The sequence below is a fragment of the Triturus cristatus genome, chromosome 6, assembly GCF_964204655.1.
Source record: "Triturus cristatus chromosome 6, aTriCri1.1, whole genome shotgun sequence".
Classification (NCBI taxonomy): Eukaryota; Metazoa; Chordata; class Amphibia; order Caudata; family Salamandridae; genus Triturus; species Triturus cristatus.
The window spans coordinates 121,494,489-121,514,142 of NC_140589.1; the positions used below are offsets into that span (position 1 = coordinate 121,494,489).

General features: G+C 42.2%; 1 protein-coding gene across 1 annotated transcript in view; it reads left to right on the forward strand.

The window, feature by feature from the left end:
- LOC146816494 (uncharacterized) overlaps positions 1 to 6,113 on the forward strand; it is an 82,726-nt gene extending 76,613 nt beyond the window's left edge. Inside the window, exon 3 of the mRNA XM_085610348.1 lies at positions 2,355 to 6,113. Within this exon, the coding sequence (XP_085466474.1) occupies positions 2,355 to 3,805 (1,451 nt within the window). The 3' untranslated portion in view covers positions 3,806 to 6,113. The remainder of the gene's footprint in view (positions 1 to 2,354) is intronic.
- The last annotated feature ends 13,541 nt before the right edge of the window (positions 6,114 to 19,654 follow it).

A 19,654-nucleotide genomic window follows, 5' to 3' on the forward strand; every position in this document is an offset into this window, starting at 1 on the left:
CTCGCGTCCAGATCCGCTCTCGGCCGAGAGCCAAGCCAACAATCAGAATTACGCATGTGATCTTACGTGCGGCGCGTCCTAATATGGACACAGGCTCCGCCTCTACCTTTGCAGGCCTTCTGGGACATGTAGTCCGACGTCAAGTAGGCGCTATTGACGGCGGTTCCTGACAGTTGGGGCGGCTGTGGTCGGTTCTGGGAATGGAGCGCCTATCTATGTGTACAGAAAACAAAGGTGAGGCATACGCCAAAATATGGGCTCCATTTGTCACAATCCTTAGCAAGGAATTTAGAGAAATAAATTGCCCCAAGCTCTTGCAAATTCTGCGCCTTACTGCTATCACACAACACACTGATCCCCAAAAGAACTGATTAAGAACGAATTGGTGTAACTGCATGAGTCATGATGAAAAAGTACTACAGGGTGCGTAGGAGACGGGAGGGGTTAGGTTTCCTTTCAGTTGGATTTATGGGTTTTTGCTTCTGTTATCAAGCCCAGTTAAATGATTTTTCCCTCCCCTCACGTTTCACAGGACATGGCTCAAAGGGACTGTGATCTCATTGCAAACTTTTGGAAATGTAGCCTATTGTTGCCCACTGTTTTCGCTGCCATCCTCCGGTTTGTAGGCATAGTCACTTACATAAGCCTGTTAAACCCATTGCTGGCTACTGACTATAGCACTAACATGATGTCATGTTGATGTGTAAACGTATAAAATACAAATAAAAAGAGTTATTCCATAAAAACAGTTATGTACGGTCGCTTTACACTTCCCAGACTCTGGTCTGTTTTTCTGTGTCCGATATTCGTGCTTAGGAGCAGGCACTCTAGGCGTGCATTGTCATTGTTGCTCAGTCTTTCCACAAGGGAGGTCGAATGCTTCTTTCCCACTCAGCATGCCCCTTGCCACCTCTTTGCTTCCTAAGTGTCCTTCCATTTCTGGTGCTTTGCAGCAGTTTTAAAATCGTCCTAAAGTTTCTTATTGATGAAATTGGTTTAATTAATATGTTTCACTTGTCCTAATTGCTTGATTTTTCTCATGGGAAAGTGTCACTCATAGTTGCTGAAATGTCACTCATAATGCTGCTGAAATTATGACAATGTCACACATAGCAATCTGAAACCTTGGCAGCTATGCTTTAGCATGAATACAGGAACTTTTTTCTGTTTTGACTGATGCCCTGTATCGGCAGTAAAGACTATCAAATGCATGGAGGTAGACGATTCTGAGGCTGACAACCTCCACCCATTTTACAATACATCTTACATACCTTATACATCAGATACATCTTCAGGAGACATTTGTTCCTTTACCTTTTTGGTACAAAAGGCGGCAGAGGAATGTATTGGGAAAGACAATTGAGAATCAAACAATCTCTGCTGTTCTTGCAATATAGATGCTGGCCTTTACCTACACTTCACCAGAAGGAGTGAACCGTGTACCTCAGGTTCACCTTCAGACGAAGCTTGTTCTTTTACTTTTGTGATACGAAAGATGGCTAAGGAATTGGTATTGCTTACTTAATACTTGCTGTTTTTCAGAGGATGGGGTACTTAATTGCTTTGTCAGTTTCTTCTTTCGTGTATTCACTGAACTCCTAACCAACTGGTTCAAGTTTAATACTTTCCATGAGATTACTGAACAACCCAGCAAATACAAGAAGGCATATTCAGCTGAAATGGAAGTGTAGTCCTTTGCCTTGAAAATATGGTTTAAAGTAACTTGCCAAAATTTGTGTAGACAGAAACCTATGTGTTTTTGTAAATATCTATTACTCTTCTGTGAAATTAGGCCTACATGCAAAGGCAAGAAAGTGTGTCCAATAAAGGCTGCATCAATTTGTCCTTTCTGGGCATTTAAAAGATTGTGGCTACAGGCATCCTAGATGAGTTGACACATTCCCCCCCCCATCTCGTTCCTGCCCCATGGACTGGTTTTAAAGTAAGTCTCCTTATTAGCAAAGAGACGTGCATGTTCAGCGTCCATTTCTCCCCTGTAGACCCTTCTAGCTAATAAGGTCTTGCGATCTCCTTCGGATGACGGAATACAAAAAGATTAAGCATATACTTGAGAAAGCTACTGCCTTGAGTGTGGACGCATTTATAGAGAGTAAACACTATGGTCAGTTAATGTGGAAAAGGTGGCAATGTTTATCTTTCTCTTTTGCATATCATCTGTAAGTTACTGCACCAGAACAGATTGATGACAAAATTTTTTAGGGTAGCTTGCTGAATTGATTAATGTGAGAGGCACCATTTGAGAGATGTGCGTCACTTCAAAATCCCTTATTTTCAATAATCTGACATTGTTCACTAACGTATTAACTAGTTTCTATGATCCTCTCTTTGAACAGATTATGAATATGCAAAGAAATTAAAGAAAGAGAAGCATACAGACCATAATGGACAACGTGGGACGTATCCACGACAGAAGGCTGCAAAAAATACTGCGGCTGGGATACCAAGTGATGGAGCATCCACACCTATTGAGGCAGAGAAGAGCTTACAAGACTCATCATCACTACCCCCCAAAAAGCCATTTGCATGTACTCAGTGTGAAAAGTCCTTTAGTCATCTCGGAAACTTGAGCAGGCACAAACAAATACACAAAGGCGCTAAACCATTCACATGTCCTGAGTGTGGGAAGAGTTTCAGCGATTCCTCATCCCGGCATAGGCACCTAAAAATACATACAGGAGAGAAACCATTTACATGTGCAGAGTGTGGGAAAAGTTTCAGAACATCATCAAACCTGCGGACCCACCAACAAATACATACAGATGAAAAACTATATTCATGCACTGAATGTGGGAAAAGTTTCAGAGACTTATCATATCTACACAGCCACCACAAAATACACACAGGAGAGAAACCATACACTTGTGCTGAGTGTGGAAAGAGTTTCAGGCACTCGTCCTCCCTTGTGAGCCACCAAAAAATTCACAAAGGAGAGAAATCTCATCCCTGCAATCAGTGTGAAAGAAGTTTCAGGACCTCATCAAACCTACACATCCATCAACGAATACACACGGGAGAGAAACCATATCCCTGCACTGTGTGTGGGAAGAATTTTAGATACTCATCACAACTGCACAGTCATAATAGAATACACACAGGAGAAAAACCATATCCATGCACCGAGTGTGGGAAAAATTTCAGAGACTCTTCACAACTGCAGAGACATCAAAAGACGCACACAGTCAATGGATCCAACCCATGCACTGAGTGTGGAAATAATGGGACTGATAAGTCAGTTGTATGTGAGCATCAGCAAACGTCCAAAGAAGATAAACCATATGCATGCCTTGAGTGTGGCAAGGCATTCCTCTATCTATCATCTTTAACCATTCATCAAAAGTCACACACATTAGAGAAACCATATTCATGTACTGAGTGTTGTAAGAGTTTCAGGGACTGGACACATCTGAAAATGCATCAAATAATACACACAAGAGCGGATCCATACACTTGCATAGACTGCGGAAGGACATTTAATAAAATGGTATACTTCAATAGGCACAGACGATCACACACAGGAGCTAAGTTATTTCCATGTGGGGAGTGTGGGAAGAGTTTTAGTGATGCATCATGCCTGATCAGGCATAGAAAATTACACACAGGAGAAAAACCGTACCCTTGTACTGAATGTGACAAGCGCTTCAGAGACTTTTCCAAACTGCAAAGTCATCTAAGGATCCACACAGGAGAGCGGCCATTTGAATGTAGTGATTGTGGAAAAAGGTTTGTTGATGCTTCCCAGTTGCACAGGCATGAACGAACACACCTAAGAGTAATAATTGTTTAGAAATTAAATGGAAAGAGATCAGTTTATGAATCTGTTTTGTGCAAATAGCTAATACACACAGAAGAGAAGCATACCCATGTATGGCTTGTGGGAAGAGTTGTTCGGAATTCATCCCTGACCAGTTACCACAAACACATGAGAAGCACAACATCTATGCCAGGGCCTTTTGAAATCTCAACTTACTGTGCAGATGTGAGAAAAATGCACAATAGAATACTCCTTCCAGGTAGCCCAAGTGAATACCTAAGAAGTCACTGAAGTCATTAAAAAGATGCTGCCACGCTTGTGTCCAGGCTGTGTGTCTGCACCATGGGGCTCGTTGCAATGGATTTGTTAACAAACTTCAGTGAGGTGAAACCACCTTTAAGTTTGAACATAAAAAAAAGGATGCCCACTGCTTGCTTGTCTTTCAAGAACATATGCAAGCCTTAACAATAGTGCAACTGCAGTGAAAAAGAATAAGATCCTTTTTTTGTTTTTGCTTAGTAAGCCGTTGTATCTGCTAATGATCTCTCCACAGCGGAGCAAGTATAGAAATGACTTGTATGGTAAAATCTAGAAGGCTGAACCACAAGAAAATCTGAAGTAGTTAACTGATAGGATCATTCAGCCTATTGTACGATATGTTTCGAATTAGAAAAGAGAAAGAACACTTTCAGTAGGCCAGCTTGGAGTGCATACAATAGGAAGCAGAGTTTGACAGAGATAAGGATAGGATTTAAAGTACAAGAGGAAAAAGGTAAGAGCTGTTGCAGAGAGAAAGTATTTGTTTATGTCATCAGTACAGGAGAAGTGAAAAAAATTACAATATGATAGTCTTGAAAAATGTTCTGAAGAAAACACCGATCATCAGAATGCTTTTCATGTGGGTATAGAAAACAGAATATTGAAATACTGTCATTGACAACACTAGAACAAAACACTAAGAACAAGAAACACTAATTACTCACAGTCAGTCCAATGACTATAGAAACAATTTATGCTGTACCAAAGACACATTGAATGGTGCCATGGAGCCAAAACAGCTATGCAAGCAAGGAAATCCTTGAAAAGAGCAAGAGAACAGCCAGGTATATAGCACTAGAGTAGAATTCTCATACTATGGAAGCCAACATAAAATGCAATATACATATGGAGATGGCCCATTCTGTAAGAGCAGCAGAGAAGCAGAACAGACGAGTAAGAGCTTTTAGAACCTATTTATCAGGACTAGTATGATAGATAATGAAAATAGCCACCAAAAGGCCAAATATTAAATCAAGTTTTTACACTTGTTAAACAGATGATTTATCAAAAACCAAAGTAAAAGTAACACATAACAAAGGTGAAAGGAATCCAATAGGTGATGTGCGAAGCAATCACAAACCTGGTGCTGCCAACAAAACTTTCATATCAAACTGTAATCGGAAAAAGACACACAATTGTGAAATTATAAAATTGTAAACATAAGAGCTGAATCAGTGCCTGAGAACGTTGAGCCAAGATGGCTGCACTTTTAAGTAGGTCTTACTAGCTCATGAATATTTGTAACATCTTCTCCTGTGGATGGTTGTGAATGATCACTGCTGATTGTAGTCGATTGTTTAAGACCTTCTTCATCTGTTCCGCCCCACAAAATTCCCCATTTTGCTTCTTTTAGGCGATACTCTGGCCTTTGCTCCCTCTAACGGTGCCTTTGCTGTCCTTGATCTTGATGACTAATTATCATGAAAACTACTTGGAGATGGGCAGTACAATTCCATTGCAACCTATGTGGCGAAAAATACCACAAGCCCTATTCCTTCCAGACAGGCTTCCGCACCTGAATTCAGATAAGTGTGGTGGCACTAACTAATTTACATAGTGGGTATCCTGAAAATCTGTCAGCCAATGCCTTTTCTGTTCCTTTGCTGGGCACTGCTGCTTTAAAGTATTTTTTTGATTTCTGCCACAAGCTCTACATTAATCTGCGTACATGCATCGTAGCCACCTGCCCCTGCACACAGGCATCTTGCCCAGATTCCGCCCAGAGGTGGGCCAGCAAGGGTTAACTAGAGATCTAGGGCTGAGTGCTAGTATAGACACTGACCTGGTGTAAGAAAATTAGCAACCACTTGAATTTGAAACTGTATTTACTGAGGCATTTAATTTTTACAGTTAAGTCTTGGGTATATTCAAGCAACTTAAAAAACAAATCCCTTCTGTTGTGTCACTAAAAACAATAAAAACTTGTTTATACAGAAAAAAACAAGTCCATAAAAACACAGCCCATTCTTTCGCCCCGCCAATCTTCTTCATAAAGTTAACAGATTTAAAAAAGCCTAACCCTATTTCCCATGTAATAAATTACAAATACTGTTATGCTTGTTAATGCCGTTCTTAAAATTTGGTTATTGCCTCTTCAATCGTCCTTACTTCAGTCTCTAACATCTTTGTCTGCAAGTAGGGAGAAGTGTGCAGAGAGACTAGAGCGGCTAACTCCAGAGCTCGGGGGGTCACGGTTCGATCCCCAGCTCCGGTGGCAGCTCAGCATCATGTGATTCTGGGCAACAGCTCACCTAATCTCCCCGAAGGTCTCACCTTCCCATGATAATATCACTCGGCATACTCACCTGTATACCATGCCCACTGTCATTTTAGCCATGAAAGTACCTGCAATTTTGACATTTCGAACTGCACATATTTTATAGAGTAATTTAAGTATAAGTTTCAGCATAAGTAATTCTACCTCTTTTGCTATTTATGGAACTACGCAACTCTAGAACATGTATCTGAATCATAGCCTTTTTCAACACCTGGACAATGGACTTACCAAGGTAAACGCCAGCAAGAACATATGGTCAAGATTATATGATCAATATCATAGCAGCAGCATTGATCTTACCCTTCTAAACGACTTTGAAGGGTATCTGCAACACTTAATTTCTGCCCTAACATATTTACTTCCTCTGCCGGAAGTGTTGATGTGCAATCTAGGCATTTACATGGCTATCAACAACTTTAAACGGAAAGGTCCAAATGTTGGCAAGATAATGCAGGAGATCAGGAAGATAAAAACTAAATTAAGTTGGGGCCAGAACTCACCCCAAACACTATCCTCTTTTGCTCAGTAACACCTAAGCCTATAGAGATATTTTGGGGTTTCATTATTCCTTTTACGACATCTGCCATGCTTACTTTACCTAACTTTAATCACAGCATTTTTCTCTTCCCTTCTGTTGTATTATTCTGTTATGTGAATTCTGAAGGATCATTGTTGCTGTGCTGCGGTAACAAAAAAATACATATGTATACAGCCACTCAATTAACGGCTAGGGAGGTTGTGAGAAGCTCTTGGTCTGGGGACTATAGCCCTGATCTCGCGATCACCACCTGTCCTAACAGTATTTTTGTCTCTTTCCATGGCCTCCTTTGTGGAGATTGCTGGAGAGTTTAAGGTCACGTGCCACTCCAAACAACTGTACTTAATGATACCATTTGCGTGTCTGGAAGCCAACCAGCCGTGGTCATGGTAGTGGATTCATCACACAACCTCTGGTTAGTTCCTCAAGACTTATTTATTCTTGCGTCTTCTTGAATACACCCCTCCTGTGAGGTCTCCACTGTTTTAACATCCTGTATGAGCCTCCTTCATGTTGGTCATGCTCCCTTCGTTCTCAAATTTCTATACCAACATGCCTCACTGTTGTTTTCTTGGCTTGCTACCCTTCTAGATTCTACTTTTGATTTCCCTGATAATGCTCATTCTTTACTATATCTTCTGAGGCACTGCTATTCTCTTACACTGTTGATCCCACAATTGCTCCCCAATATTGCAAATGCTGTCTTATCAACGTACGCTCTTGAAAAATACGTTTTGGACATCTCGATTTTACCCTCGACCATCATTTAAATACCTTTTTTATTGCCGAGTTATGTGCTCATTAGACATCTGCTCCTGATTTCGCTTCTGCGGCTCTTCCTATGTACTGCTTTTTCCACCGCCCCCACATGGGTAGTACTGGTGGTGGGCTGGCTGTAATCTGTAAACCATTTATAACATCTTTCATCAACAGTGACTCCTTTGCTGACATAGAAATCTGTGGACTCAAAGTCACGTACACGTTGGTTTAGCCAATTCTCATCAGGCCTGTCTTTGTCCTCTCCACAGCTCTGAATCTGCTGATGGTCCCATTGTGGATGATCGCCTGCTCATTGTGAACCTGAGCGGGATCGCTGCTGTCATCCTTTTAAACTTGTCAGCGGCATGTAACGTGGTTTGTCTTCATACTCTTTAGTCTTGTCTCTCTCAGATTGAGGTCACAGGCAATGCTTTGGCTTGGATCACCTCTTATCTTGATAATCATTCATATTCAAGTCGTCATTCCTGCCTTTGGCTCATTTTGCCCCTCAAGGTTCTTCTCTCAACCCGACCCTCTTCAACATTTATGTGACCCCTCTTGCCTCTCTTGGTCTGTCTCATAGTTTCTCCTCCAGCATAAGTTGACATATGCACACAATAGTTCATTCAGTGTGATTTGTCTCTACCTCAATCCAAAGGTAACTGGCCTCAAGTCTATTAGATATTGTGTCTGGCTAGGTGAAAGTTATCTGAAAAGTAACACCGACATAATAGATATATTAGCAATTGGCAAAGATATCTCCATCTGATCTGATGACTGGTGGCTTCCATGACTCAACCCTGCTCCCTTACCTGTTAAGTATGCCACAAATATAGGTTTTTATTTTTATCGGTCACTTTTCCCTCAGCTTCCCAAAATATCTTCCTTCTGTTTTCATCATCTGTATTTGCTTTGTAAGATCTAGATTTTTCTTCTTCTTTCTGCCTAATAAATTGTGGTTTAATCAGTTATTCTGTCTTGCTGAGATTACTGCAATTCTCTCTACCTTGGTTAGTGTTCTCTCAAAATGTTATCCTAGTTTTAGGATGCAGACGTACATGCTATCATCCAGCTCCTTCGCTGATTTATCAGTCCTTTCATGGTTACAGTTTTTTGCTATCTTCAGTCTCATTTTATGTTTCACAGTAATTCTCCTATTCTAATCTCATCACAGGGATTGTGCACATTCCTTAAGTCCAGTTTAAAAGTCCTTTTTTATTTCCTTTTATGATCGCTTAAGTTTAGAGTGTTCTCCCACTGTCCCTTCGTGTGAGAGATGGGCAGCACATTTTTTTAAGGCTTCAAAAACCTTTCCTTTCTCTAACTCTCCTGAATTTATTGTATTTGTATTCTGCTACACATCCATTGCAAGGATGCCCTTTTGGTGGGACAGTACTCTACATGTTCCTGTCACAAATTGCTCCCTGCGTTCATGTGTCCACCACCAGGGGGCTAAATTGTGGGACTCTCCAGTGTCATAATAGGCTACTGGACCCTCCCCTTCATGCATATTCTAACTTTCAGCCATTTGGTCACTATTGGGGAATTGACATCCATTCCCAATCCATGCCAGGTTTTGTGAAAGCCAGCCTGCTCATGCTTGAAGCCAGCCTGCTCATGTTTGACACTCCATTACCCAGCATTCCCTGCTTCGTCTCCACCCCTGCAGGCCAAGGATTGGTGGAGGAATTCGGCTCACCTGTGGCTGGCTGCTGCTAGCCTGCTCACACCTGATGCATGTAATTACTGTGAGCTCTTTTAAGCCCCAGCTCCCTTCAGTCCAGTGTTGGTCATTGTAGCTGTATACCGGTGAGACCGATCCTTGTTTCCAGTGTTCCCTGAGCTGTTTGATATTCCTTGATTCCTGAGCTATAGTTAATCCTTGATTCCTGAGCTATATCTATTCCTTGATTCCTGAGCTATATCTATTCCTTGTACCTGAATTAGCAATGCCTGCAGTGCTACCTTGTTTCCTGAGTTCCTGAGCTATAGTTATTCTTTGTTCCTGGGCTTCAGCTGTTTCTTGTTCCTGATTTGCACTGCTTGCAGTGCTCTCTTGACTCCTTGTTTCCTGAGCTATAGCCAGTTCTTGTTTCCTTGAACTAGGACTGACTGCAGTGCTACTTTGACTCCTGAAGCTTTAGTAATTCCCTATTCGTGAACTAGCACTGCCTGCAGTGCTACCTTGACTCCTGAAGCTTTAGTAATTCCCTGTTCCTGAACTAGCACTGTGCTATCTTGACTCCTGAAGCTTTAGTAATTCCCTGTTCCTGAACCAGCACTGTCTGCAGTGCTACCTTGACTCCTGAGCCTTAGCTCAATTCTGGTTTCTGCCCCTACACTGCCTTCTATGCTACTTTGTTTTCTTGATTCCTGAACCTGCACTGTTCTAGTATACCCTTGTAGGCTCCCCTTCTGTATATCCTTTTCCAGTACCTGCCTTTCATCCCATTTCCTTGGTTCCAGTTCCTAGTTTGCTGTCGTTCTATTCTGCTGGCTTGCTTCTGTTGCCTTGTATTTTTGTTACCTGCTTTCTGCCAAGTGTGCCCTGTGATTTCCTTTCTTTCCTGTTGAGCACTCCTCCTTGCTAGCTCCTTGTCTATTGTGCTTGTGTTTAGTTCTACACCATTGCTGTTACTGCCTTGCGTGTTCCTGTTTGATCGCCAGGATCCGTGGGCACCGCTGACTACCTAGGTGGTGTTTCTTGTTCACTGTGAGTATTGTCTTTGAGTTACATTTATAAAATCACCATAGGTATAAGCTCCACAGACCCTGCCTTTGCATGCATATCCTACGTGTGGGTATTTGCTGTCAGTATCTGTAACAGCAATTGTGGGTGAGAAACTTACTGAGCTTCAGTCTTACCGTGTGGAGCTCCTGAGTGCTTAATCCCACACTCCCCTTTATTGTTAATGTTGTTTTAGATATATGTCTTGCACATTCGTCCTGGGTGTAGTTATACTGAATATTAAATTGCCTAGTGAGTGCCCTTCCTTTCTGAGTCTTACCCATCTTGTTCACTTGTACAGGCTTTCCCTTTGGATCCCTTTTTCTCCTCTGACTCCCTGTATGATCCTGGGCAGCGCTGTACTCCCCGACAGTTCCTACTCCTTATTATCATCATCAAGCAAACCTCCTCGTATTCTGTAATTATGGACTTTAATTTCAAGTAACATATTGCGTCACACTGGTAGATGGTGCCCATCCCTTGTGGATATAATTTATGATATGGCTTAATTATTTTATCTGCAGTCCATATATAAATGTATTGATTCACCATTTTTGCAAAGACCTTTGAGGCTGCGTCTAACAGGGAGATCAGTTTGTATGAGGCTGGAACCATTCTTGTAAATTGAGCATATCGCCACCTACTTCATCATCCCCCATTCATTTCATGACTAAGCATGGATAACTGCCCCAGTTCCATTTGGGTAGGAAGGAGAAGAAGAGCTTGATCAGGTGATGCTTTAAATGAGGTCCAGGTCTGGCTGTTCATTAAGATGCTGCCTCTTCCCCATGCAGCATTTTCCCTAATTCCAACTGAGTGGGAGGTCAAAAGGGGCTTTAAATGAGCTCTGGCACAGGTTATCCTGAACATCTGCTGTGATGGTACATGTGGAACTTCGTGTCCTTTCACCTTCCAGGGAATGCACCAAATACAAGTCACTTTAGTTCTTCACTCTTACAACACAGCAATCAAAACTTACCATTAATGGCTCTCAGTTAAAATGTAGCATTGATTGGCACAGAAATCAGTCACTGATACAGACTCCGAGCTTGGGCCACCTTACGCAACTGTAAAGACAAATCTGTATTACTCTGCATTCTGCATTCTTCTCAAACATTTAGTGCCTTTCTAAGGAGTATGATTTCCATCTCAGAGTCTCAACCGTCTGCTGAATTTGTCTCCAATTGCACTGCCTATATAGCTATTTATTTTGCACACGCTTTGACCCCATAGTGTCTCTGTGATATATTGTAAAATAACCATGTCGTCCCAGAACCACAAATGAAAATATTTTGAGAATATATATGTTTGGCATGTGTTCTTCAATTTTAGGTGATCAGGTTCAGTTTTAGAGGCAGGGCAAAAATGTTCCACAGTTTTGCTTGCTGGATTCTTAACAGATTTGCCAAACCATTTATAATATCTAATATTGAAACAACAAATGGTCATTCAAAAGCTAAAAGTTGATGCAGTACTGCAGCGTGTTTAGAAAATGTCATCCTCAGAAATCCAGGTTCTTTCTTGCAAAAGACGTGATTCAAAAATTAGAGATTTATAAATGATCCTTTTGTGAAAAGGCAGCCAGTGCAGTCCCTCACTTGAAGTACTACTTGGTCACATTTTTTCAGTCCAAGTGGCTCACAATTTGCAGTATTTTAGACACAATGGAGCTCGATGATAGCCCAAATAAGTAGTATTTCCAAAGTCAGATTGGGACTCAATTCAGGCCTTTATCACTACCGCTCTTAGAGAGATTTTCATTAGAGGAAGTGCTCTTCATAGTGTAAGATGGAGGAAAGGGATTTTAAGGAACAGCAGAGACCTAAGGAAAAGATGAGTTGACCAGAGTGATTTGGTTTTTCACTATCTTAGCGGAAGCGGGTCAAAGACTCCTAGATTGGCACCATAAACAACAGTTTCAATTTGCAGAGTTATTGTGGGTGAGCTGAATCTTGGATTTTGAGAGATTAAGTGTTAACAAATTCTTATAGGCCCACCTGGTTTCAGCACCCAGAGCTTTCAGTAGACAAGAGGCACTGAAAATACAATAAACGCTTAGACAACGACACAGAGTTAAAAATACTCTAGGCACAGATCATTCTGTAACCTATTAAATCTCTTGGATATCATACACAAGAAAGAATATCTGTGACCTAGTGTATGGCTCTGTAAGAGTGTGTGAACGATATTGGATACTATAGAAATCAAAACTCAACCCCGGAAGACATTGGATTTAACGCTAAACAAAAGTGAGTCTTCGTGAAATATACAGATCAAAATATATATTCACATACTTGGTGCAGTATGTTCTGTTATACTGTTTGAGGACCAATCACATCTTACTATCCCAAATGAAATTAGAATCATTTTAAAACTTCACTGCACACCATCATGAACAGATATAAAGACCCTTCCTCTATACCCCATGTAGTTAGCAGTAGTGCTTCTGCTTAGTTGTTCTTCTACTTTAAAAGCCTTGTGTTTATGTATGGTGCACGTGCATAGACTAAAAAATGGTTTACAAGACACTAGAGAAGTTTTCAGACGACTGTCATATCCTCAATTCATTTCTGGCTGGTACAGGTCATACAGTAAATCTCTGGTGAAGGAGGCAGTGGGGATTCCAAATATTGGCCCTTGCACACATGCGCTCACTGCGAATGCACAAAACAAACAAATGCCTCACAAAGGAATGCACAAATGTGTCTGTGTGCCTTTAAGCCAGTTGAATGCTTTATAGTTCTACACCTGAACAATTCGTAATTAAATAGAAATTGGTTCACCTAAGACATTTGCCACCTGAGGAAGACACCATTTGGCACTAAAGATCACTTTGTTAGATCGAGACATCCTGAAACAAAAACCCATACTGCCTCACTTTACATCCCAGGTTTCAGCATTTTTAGATCGCTGGTCTCCAATACTCTCAAGCACACAAATATTTTTGTCTGTCCTGGGGTTGATCCTAGCACTCTCACTACTCATTGATCAATGGAGCATATCTCTTTAGTAAAGCATTCTGGCCTACACATGATCCCAGCCGTCTGAAAAGAAAATTGGAGCGCATGTAGTCTTAGTGCAATGTGACTAGGTGAAATATTTCAATGACCGTGTATTTTGCGTCAGGGAGGCGTTCCATGGGTGGTGCATGGGTGTTACTGTGCATCCACCAATTGATTTTGATGCCAATACATATCTGCAAAGACTTGTAGGCATGGATTTTGCCACAATCCTGTGCTAATCTCTGACTGGTGTGACAAGAAGAAATATCTTTATTGCTACTCGTTTTTTGAATGTGTGCTGCAGTCTGCAACACACAGAGGAAATAGCTGTAAAGCATAGTTTTTGTTAAGGACCCTTTCCTGTACAAAAACTATGCAGATCACAACTCAGCCACCTGTGCACTATGGCCAAAGGTGCCTGCATTGATGCATGGCTGCACAAAGCGTACCGGTGTATGGAGAGTCAAGAACTGTAATTTCTTTGTAGATATGGTACAGTTCTGCTTTCTCCAGTTCACACAGTGCAGCGACTTTGCTTGCTGCCCTGCGTTGCTTGAGCTCTTATTATATCTGAGCCTCAGTCCAATCCAGGCCTCTGCTAAGGAAACACATCTTCCATTGAGGACACCACCAGCAGGAGGTCACTAATTTACACCTGACGTAGCAAATCATTCGCCTTTTTAAAAGGCGCAAATATCCTGGCACCAACCCAACTGATGACTAATTGATATATGTAAAAGGAGATACCTGGATGTGCTGCCCAAAATAGAGCATTAAGTACATAAGCCTGGATTTGTTTGGTGAATGTGTGTCATTTTCACAAGGAGAAGCTGATGGAAACGGAGGAGTCGACAACTCTTAACCACCTGTCTGACCACTTAAATAGGAACAACAGTGGTGAAAACCAATAACCCTGTTGCAGACATTTTACTTCAATGGTGCATTGCTGTCACAGTGGCGATCCTGCTGGAAATAACATTTTGATGGATCCCCCAAGGTACTATGTCAGTACAAAAGTGTACAGTCTGAATTGGTGTGTCTTACAGGTTCACCATGAGCCCATCTGTTATCCGAAAGATACACAAACTCCTGTTTATACCTCAATAAGGGCTATAATCTGACACAAATTGCTTACAGTGAAAATTGCGCCAGCGCTATTTTTGCCAAGTAAAGCCTAGAAAAAATCATGTTTGCAAATATCATGCACCGAGAGTTTGTCTACCTTGGAATAGGGAATAATCTGTCCAATAAAGATATTATCCCCAGTTTCGACCTGTTTAAATCATAATGGGGTGCTATTGTGCATCCAGTAAATGATCACATCTGTGCAGTGCATATTATTATCCTAGAATTGGGGCCTTGGTCTTAATTCCATTGGTGCCTGAATAGGAGAACTTCCTCGCATAGTCCACCAATGTGAAACTAGTAGGGTCAAAAAGTCAGATAGTTTACAAGTTTATCAATTTAGACTCTTGTGGAGGGATCTGAATTTAGATGTGGCACTTCTGCTTGAAAGTAAATGTGATCTAGGTGTTATCCAGTAATTAAGATCCACACCCTAAATGCGATGCACCACACATAGACCACCTCAACAGATACCACTCCTATACAGGTTTGAACAGCTAGTTGTGAAACCCCCTTTCCCCACAGGGAAATATGTCACCCACTCTGCACCACACTTGTTCTGAGGGAACTGACAACCTTAGGAATGCCTACAGACATACATGCTACAGACCTATGGTGACGCCTATTAGTAGAAGAGCCCTGTTGTAGCAGTCTGAGGATTGGGGAGTGATTACTGAAGCTATTGTGTGATATACTGGGCCCTCTAATGACTGGATATGCTCAAGACATACAGTGCTGGAAAGAATAGAACTGCATGAAGATGTAGCATGGAGACATTTCGCCAAAACCAGCAAGAAGAGGAAAAACTGCTGCTCTACGTTGTTTATTTGCAAGTGTGGGGCCTCTGAGTTATCTCTTTGTAAGATAGCTAGTAAACTAGATCCAGCTAATAGGGTGCACTTGAATCAAGCACACACTTGAAAAGACTAGCAAATTCTTTTGAAATGTGCATTCCCTAGATACATAAAGAGCAAGTTCAGTCTTTCACCTACCCCATCTGTAACATATCTCAGAATGGTGGCAATAAGCAAAAGCAAACATTCTTGTACTTGAGCTATAATAGGTACCTAATACATATTGTGTCTGATTGTCTGTTGTTTAAATTGGGACACCTAAATAATCTTTTATGCAATAAAGGAATTAAATGATAACTTAGCTCTTTGCTTCTGTAGTGTGTCTAACATTTTACTTTGCAGAACTGATGCTTTTGTACGGTATTCTCAGAATGAAATGTTAAGTAGGTATGCTCCTATCAAATTGCATGAAGATGAATCTATATCATTTTGTATAGATAGAGATCAGTTTCTTATGTTATAAAATTATTGTTTTTAGATGTTTTATTGAGATGTAAGTGCAATGTCTTGCAAGTTTCATGAATACTCTTCTATGTAAATGCTTTAAATGCTCTGTAATAGAGAATGGTTTTGTACCAAAACCACACAATAAAGAGGTTTTACTGTACCCAGTTATGTGTAATTACTAACAAAGAGGTATTAACCATGGCACAATAAAGGAAGTATTCAGAAAGAACCAACGAATGATTTGCTGCGGTGGGTAGAGGAGAATGCAAAAAAAGGTCTTATCAAAGCCACTGTTTTAGACTGTTGGTTGCTGCTGGATGTCTTTATGTCACATATGGTGTTTATGGATGCTGGGTTCACTAACTCATGAAATCTCACTTATGAGCAGTGAGTCTGCCCTTACTGAGTCACTCAGATTGTCAGTGTTCTCTTGAGGGTTCTTATACGTTGAACTGCTGGCCCTCCAGGTCATTTTTGGGAGGATCACGAAAGAGCATTTCTAGGTTTTTTAAGTATCGCCTACCAGACAGCTTTTTGGCTTGTGCAAAGACCGTTGATCTTATTAAGGTCAAGCACCTGCTAGGTAGGTGCTGGAGAACTAACATCAATTAGCCCCCAAATCTGACTCCACCAATGAATTTGACTTTTAATAAATATGAAAAATATTAAAATTGAGTGACTATTTTTGCCATTTCCTGTCAAAAGTTACATATTAAAGTTTATAATCTGTACTTTGCCATTCTTTAACATCCAGCTACCGTCCTGTTAGTGAAAATAGCTTTTGGGAGCTGGTCATTGGAGGAACATGCCAACTTTAATTTAGCTTATGTTCTACTCTAAATATCAGATGCCCTACAATGTGGTGAACAAGGTGGACCTGGGGTAATATTAATATTCTGAAGCACAGTTTCCCACTTGTCACAAAAAAGAGTTACTTTGACATTTTTGATAGCAGGTTTTTTGGTTGCTGGAGACTTATTAGTCATGGTAGGCATGAATCATTGCTTTACTGGATCACTCTGAATGGAACAATATGTGCTGCAGTGCACAGGTGGCATTTACTACACCATATACTAGGGCAGAGTTCTTCAATCTGTGGGGCATGCCCCCCCCCCAGGGGGCGCGACATCATCTCAGGAGGGGCGCGCACTCCACACTAAGGGATCTTACCTTTGTTAATCTTTAACTGTCCTGCGTTGCAAGTCTTCACTCATTTCAAATGGGATTTTCTTATTGGAGAACTCCAGTAACAGAGGGCTGGAGGGGGGAGGGAGGGGAAATAGGTAAGGCAAGACGTGTCCATGCTTTTGTTATGTAAAGAGCTAAGTTAACTGTCACAGGAGGGGGTTAATTCTTAGAGCTGAAATGCTTCAGCTGCAGTGGGAGGCAGGGAGGCTCCTGCTAAAACGAAAGCAAACGACAGTCCTGTTCCTTCGCGTTCGATTTCATAGCGGAGGAGACTCCTTGCCTCCCACTGCAGCTGAAATGACTGGCTGTTCCTTGCTTTAAGTTTTAGCAGAGACATCCTGCCTCCCACTGCAGCTGAAGCATTTCAGCTCTGAGTTTAACCCCATCCTGGGAGGGTTAGCGTTTAGCAGAAAGGAGACAAAGTATCTTTTAAATTTACACAGGCAGGCACTCAACGCCCACTGGGCTTCAAGTTGCCAAAAGAAAAATGCCAGCCAGCCATGTGTTGTTTAACCCCTTCCATGCCCATGACGGAACGGTTCCGTCATGAGCATCGGTTGCGCTGTGCTCATGACGGAACCGTTCCGTCATGGCCCCGCCCGCGCTCGAACCCTTCAGCACCGCGGGGGAATTCCCGCCGCGCTGAAGGGGTTAAACAGCCTGGAAATTGCTTGTCTTGACACTAAATATGCTTATAAATAAAGAAGTATGTATACATTTGTAATGTGACTTTTCTGTCTTTGTTACATTTTATTATCAGTCATGGATCATTCAGGGAGCCCTAGAACACAATTAAAAGTGCTTCTATTTATATTTGCTGTTCAAAGTATGCACAGACAAGTGCTGACCATACAGCTTTAGGTGACTGTTTATTTTTTATTTTTGTACTGCCTGGGACATCCAAATAATGAGCTGGCAACCCTAATCACAAGACTGTAAGTTTGTTGCAAGATCAGCACATGTATTTCCTCCACCCTGATCCCTGGTTAATGCCATAACAGCAATAGTTTAACTTATATCTGAAACCCTAAGCTGCCGTTAATAACCTGCTGAGTTACTTCAACTGTCTGGGAATGCACCTTGCATTCAGACAACTCGCTCCTCATTCTCGCCCTTCAGTTTTACACTCATCCTGCACTCACAGTGATCACAATGCCCTCACACTGATCCTGATGCACTCACACCATTCACCCACTTACCCTATACTCACAGTGATCACTATGCACTCACAATGCACTTGCGCTTTTCACCCTGTACCTCACCCTGCAGTCACACAAGCGCACTACTCTCCCTGCACTCATGTGACACTTCACTCACCTGTCCCCCTTACTGCTCAATCTGCAATCTCACTAAAATAAGACCATCGCTAACCATACATTCATTCGTCCCACTCTGCACTTACATCTGCATCTAAATTCATATGGTCACCTCACTCACCCTGCAGTCACTCCTCTTACCCTACTCTCACACTGTTGCATGGCTCACCCTGCACTCACATGGGTACTCATGCCACCCACACAGCACAGATGTTTAATGTGCCTGCTACAAAGAACGTGTACAATGCAGATCAAAGAACTGAGTGTGAGTAACCAAAGAGCAGCGCTATAAAAAAAATGAAATGTTTGCCCGAAAGGTGCTATTGAGAGATGAGGTGCATTGTTGGGGAGGGGTAGTGAGGAAATTCATGGAGAAGGAGGAAATGGGGTAGGGGACACCAAACAGACAGTTGCACTGTGTGCGACCAGTGCTAGGGCCAGCCCTGGCTGGGAGTGTGTCACGAAACGCCCCTTCAGGAGCTGATGCAGGGAGACGATGATGAACAATTACCCCCTTACCTCTCTCCTGTCTTTTGTTTACAGTCACCGAGGGAACCACATTACTCGGAAACCAGCGACCCCTTTAATTTCAGTAGTCTCTCCGATGACGGACACTACCACGTGACCCCGTCACATGATCCCATCGGAGTGACGTATGAGGAAGAACCAGTATTTGAGGCAGGCATCAGAATTCAAGAGCGCGCTGCTGCGTCGGACATACGGACTGGAGAAGACGCCGGAGGAGAACTCGAGGGCTCTCCGGGGAATCCAATCACCACGCCTCGCGGACCGCCCGAGACCGAAGCGCCAGACCACAAGAGACCTCCAAGGAATTGGAGATACCGCTGCGAGAAAGAACCGGACGCAGACCATGGGAGCCGGAAGCATCCATGAGAGAGGGAACCGGACCCTTTCCGGTACCGCGGCAACGCCAGCCACGCCCCAGGAGGTGCGTGGCTCCCTGAGGTACGTGCCCGAGTTCGTGGGTGGTTTTCCAAAAGGGTCATCGGTACCTCGCTAGACGATCCTCCAGGGGTAGAGGGAGGGCTCCGGTAGTCCCTGGGTTCCTTACCCTATTGATCTCACGGGTGAAGGTCCGGGTGCTTCTTCCTCACTCCCTTTTCCCCCAAAACACTGTTATTCGTGATCCCATTCTGAATCAATTTTTTATCTTTCTTTTTTTTGTTTTGAGAGAGACGGCCCTGATGGAAGAGAAGAAAGGATCATATGGTCAACCTCTGCTGGGCCCCTGCCTTTAAGGAGCAAAGACCTATTTACTTGTTACGGATTTTGTTCTGAGAACAATAAAAACATTGTGAACTTGCCTCA